The 5,019-nt window shown below is 34.8% G+C and overlaps 1 protein-coding gene across 1 annotated transcript; it reads right to left on the bottom strand.

The window, feature by feature from the left end:
* Window positions 1-4,030: 4,030 nt before the first annotated feature.
* LOC130735681 (small polypeptide DEVIL 4-like) lies at window positions 4,031-4,683 on the bottom strand. Its single transcript, XM_057587591.1, has one exon. The coding sequence runs from the start codon at window positions 4,444-4,446 to the stop codon at window positions 4,300-4,302; it is 147 nt and encodes a 48-aa protein (XP_057443574.1). The 5' UTR covers window positions 4,447-4,683; the 3' UTR covers window positions 4,031-4,299.
* Between the last annotated feature and the right edge of the window lie 336 nt (window positions 4,684-5,019).

Genomic DNA, 5,019 nt, shown 5'->3' with positions numbered 1-5,019 from the left:
CTGCAATGATTTATGTGCTTTTGTCTCTATAGTGATAGTGAGTCCGCTATTCACATTGCTAAGAATCCAACTTTTCATGAAAGAACAAAGCATATTGAAGTGGATTGTCATTTCATTCGTGAGAAGCTTTAAACTAGGCTTTTTCATTTATTCCATGTCTCTTCTACTACCCAACTCGCGGATGTTTTGACTAAAGCCTTGCTCCCTAAATTATTCTTAGCATTAGGGGTTATCAGGAATAATTTTTTGTTAGTAGCTGTTACAGATATTTTGTTGTTAGTAGCAGAGCTGTTATTCAGTTATTGGTGGCTAATTAGTAAGGAATTAATGCACATGTAATTTATGATTCATGTAGGTGTAATTTCATCATTGAGTTACTCTCTGTAAGTAAGATTTCAGAATTACAATCACATAAAATGTGTTCTTCATTTCCTCTTAGTTTTCTATATCATTTCTATCACAAATAGTAAGCTCCATTCCTATGAGCTCAAGATTTAAATCTGTGAGTTTGTGACCGTATACACACTCCGTGACATTAGCCTACCAAGAATCATTAGATTTTTCTTTGTGGTCATGATCATTGAGCAGAACAAGCAGCATGGTCTATGACAATGCACACGTGAAAGTGGGCTGGAATTAGATGGTTCATTACGGCCCACAACACCGCTTGCAATTTGTTTCTGCACTGAACCCAAAGGGTGGTGTCTCATGTTTCCAAAATCTTCGACTTGACTCAATTATGTTCGAGTCGGGTACATCTATATCTCTTCCGGTAAATTTTATCCATACACAAGCTTCGAACCCGAAACCATGATTAAGGCACAACAAACATACAATATGAATCAACCACTAGTTAATTAGTTAAATGTAAGTTACTTCTCCCAACATTTAAGACAGTTATATATTTAAAACTTGAAATAATGAAGCCAAGACCTATTAGTATTGAAGTATTAATTTGATTTTAAATAAAGATTGATGTTGTTAGGTTGAAGACAAGAGGATCAACTCACATACGTATTATCACAAGATTGGAAGACAAGAATATTTGATTTGCCAATTCAACCTTCCAAGTGGATACCAACCATGAAAGGGTCTTTGATTTGAGCACATTCCGTGTTTCCCACCATGTCTATCCATCAATTTTGCAAAGAAAAACACACAAACATGAGAAAAATGGGCTGAGTCATTCTTTTAATACATCAAGTTATGGACCCTTTATTCAATTATTATTATTTATATTATTATTATTGTTAAATTATTAGGCTTACATCCATCTCTTTAATATTTTACAGTGTGTTTGATTATAAGTCCATGTCCCATATGTAGCTTCTAGCAAATAGAGTTAACTTATGTGTGGAGTTTATAGCGTGCATTTGGATATTAATTGAGTGTAAAATTAATAAAATTCCATCTCAATTTATAAGAATCGTGTTTACTTTCAGTCACTAAATGAGTACTAACATCCGTTTAAATTAAGGTTAATTGGTACCTAAACATAATCATTTATATTATAATAAATACAAAAGAAATAGTTCTGAACTCTTGTAAGGGTGTTGCCACGCATCGTTCTAAGCTGGTCATAATAATTGGTGTATTAAATTAAGCTGACATTATTGTTGTTTGTAAAGGTAGCCAATTAACACTCATTTAGTATCTTCTTGTTTCGTTGATTTTATGCAATACATACGTTTTGAAATTTATTAATATAGGAAAATTGCCTAAATATTTAACAGTTTGGCTTAATTGCATTTTTGGTCCCCACGAATGATAAATGTGCATTTTTTGTCCTAAACGTTTGAAAATAGCAGAATCAGTCCCACATGTTTGTCTCCGTTAGCGTTTTTGGTCCCCTCCGTTAAAATTCTAACAGAAGTTACTTATTGCACCTCATTTTACTATTCTCACCCCTCACTGAGACTATAAATGCACATTTATCATTCGTGGGGACCAAAAATGCAATTAAGCCTAAAAAATAAAAATAAACCAAGAAACCCACCAACCACTTCTTCTTCTCCATCAAGTTCTTAAATGATTAGAGAAATATTTCCTTTTAATGATCCACAATGGCTTCCACTTCTTGTTGGCATCACTGTATTAAATTAAAATTATTGTACATGTTTACAGTATTTGCATGGGAATCACCATGAAAAGGGCTAGCTCCTAGCAAAAATATTTCATTTTCCACATCTTTTATCCATTCACACACATGGTTGCAAGTCTTTATTGCCAGGGCCTGCAAGTACTCATCATGCACAAACATGTGAGTTACGCAGTGTTAGTTTTCAAACTTATACTTATTTTTTCTTACAGGTTCTCATTGGAAGTTAATGATGAACCTACACCTGGGTATGGACAGATAACATAGCATAAGGAGAGATGGGAATTGGGAGAAGAAGAATAAGAAGAAGTGGTTGATGGGTTTCTTGGTTTTTTTATTTTTTAAACTTAATTTCACTTTTGGTCCCCCACGAATGATAAATGTGTATTTCTGGTCCTAGTGAGGGGTGAGAATAGTAAAATGGGGGTGCAATAAGTAACTTCTGTTAGAATTTTAACGGAGGGACCAAAAACGCTAACGGAGACAAACGTGTGGGACTGATTCTGCTATTTTCAAACGTTTAGGACCAAAAATGCACATTTGTTATTCGTGGGGGACCAAAAGTGCAATTAAGCCTAACAGTTTTTTTTAAAACGTTAAAAGTTAAATAAAGAAATTCAATTTAGTTTTTTTATAATTAAAAGGAACGAGGGGGGAAAAGCAGAAGAATAAGAAGCTCATTATAATTTACCATAATTTAATTGATTTTATGCATCTTCAATGTAGTTCAGAACAAGTTGGGAATGTTATAGAACCACTCTTTCATTATTGCACTTTGGATTAAGCTGCAATCACTTTCCCCTTTTGGATAAAGGAAAAAATTGTGGAACACTAAACTATTAGTATGTCAAACACTGTTTAGCAGTTTCCACTTTACAATCATCAACGAAAAAATCTTCACTTCAAATGATTAATGGACCTACATAATATTATAATTATTAACGCTGCTTGCCATTATTTCACATTTCTCTCTAAAATTATGCATTTTTCACTTGAAGCCTCTTATTTTAGCCCCTAAGCTTATCTTAATTCATAGTTCTTCCCTAGTGAAAGGATAAAAAAAATTCATAGTTTATCTGTTCAGACAGTAGTATTAGACTTTCAGCAGACAAATTGCTTTGAGTAATAAATTGTAATGAAGTTACAACTTCTGCAGTTCTGTGAAGGTGTGGTAACAGACTTTTATGCAATTCAAAATCAATTCTTATTCTTTTCATCTGTTCTTTTAGGGGTGAGTAACTGAAATATCCAAAAACTGATCTATATGGGTGTTCTATATGAGTAACTGAAGTTACCCTTTTTCTCTTAGATCTTCAACACAATCTAAGAGAACACACCTAATTAAACTCACTTTGTTTGTATCCCTGTGGAAGTTATGTGCTTGATAGTTGATACTTTGATAGAACTTGCACCATAACAATATAGAAAACCATAGCATCCTTTTGTGAAATTCTTAACAAAACCTAAGAATTTCCATAAAAGATTCAGTTAAGAAACATGTTTAGGGAAAACAGAACTCCTGAATCAGCCTTCAAATTAACCACCACTGAATTAGCTGAAAAAGTGATCTATACCCTATGTATTGCCATATATGACTTTGTTCTAGATTCTTGAGATGCCCAATCTATAGACTAGTGACTTCATCAGATATACACATATTTGTTATGAATGTCATTTTCCTATGATTCTCATGGCTACTCCTAGTACTGCAGAAAACCAAAGAGGGTGTGGGAAAGAGAAGATGTCAAAAGGTACTAGATTTATAAGTGCATTTTTGGAAATTCTTTCAGAATTGATTCTAAGGAGAAGCTTCTGTGAGTAGGCTATGGACGCCAGAATTGATTCTGAGGAAAAATAAGCTAATTCGAGGTGATTTGCAAGACATGAAAATAATGACTATTCTTAGCTATTCAGTATAAAGAACAAAAAACAAAAATGGACCTTGGAGATGTGATTTTCTGATATAGTTATCATTATAATCCACGCTATTCTGATGTACATATAACTAGGCCATGAAGGCCAGCAACCCTTACAAAACTTGTTATACTCTCTCCCATGATATCCCGCTCTTTCTATATTTACACTCCACCATGATCAGAGGGAGAAAGAAAATTGAGAGAAGGAAAGAAACAGAAAAAGAAGCCATGTTTCCATGGATATGGAAATTAAGCTTGGAGTCTTGGAAGCCAAGTCTTCACTCCCTAATCATGCCAACAAAGGAGCATGACAACACACCTTCTTATTATGTAAAGCCTTGCTTTCTGCTCTCTGAGGACTCCTCCAAATCCTCTGTTTGATGATGATATCCTCCTCTTTGAGCCTCCAATGGTAACACTACCCATCTTCATAGTTTCTTCACTTAACTTTTCTTAACTCAAAATCTCTTGGAAATGGAAAAATGGGTTGTTCTCCTTTTTCCCTTTTCTCTAGAGCTTAAACTTATTGCTTTGAACTTGATTGTGAGTGTGACTTGGTTTAGAATTGGAGAGAGGGTGGGTTCTTAAAGAGGTTTCAGGGTGTGGTCCTAACACACCTTGGTCTAGTAAAGAGGCAGCGATGGGGCATGAAAGGGTGTGCAGTGCCTCCAAACCCACCAGACAAACCCCAATTGGACCCCACCTCACCACTTGAAAATTCATACCCCAATAAGGAGGGTTGATAAAACAAAACAAGCACTTGAGCCAAACTCCTCTTTTTTACATTGTTGTGTCTCACTCTATAGTGTAGGCACTACCCACCAAGCATAATGGGGTTGCAATACAAAAATACCACAGCAACGACCACAATAACAAATCCTTATTCCATTGGTTGACTATATGGATCATCGGATCTGGATTCACTACAGTCATATTTTGATGCAATCACTGCAGTCACTCAATATGAGTAATTGGATCCAGGTCGGATGATTACCATTTGATCTC

Source organism: Lotus japonicus, chromosome 2 (genome assembly GCF_012489685.1).
Source record: "Lotus japonicus ecotype B-129 chromosome 2, LjGifu_v1.2".
In the NCBI taxonomy this organism is placed as follows: Eukaryota; Viridiplantae; Streptophyta; class Magnoliopsida; order Fabales; family Fabaceae; genus Lotus; species Lotus japonicus.
This window is presented reverse-complemented; position numbering and strand designations above follow the sequence as displayed.

Excerpts from the sequence above, each read along its gene's own strand:
- LOC130735681 (XM_057587591.1), bottom strand. The coding sequence starts at position 4,446 with ATGAAGATGGGTAGTGTTACCATTGGAGGCTCAAAGAGGAGGATATCA.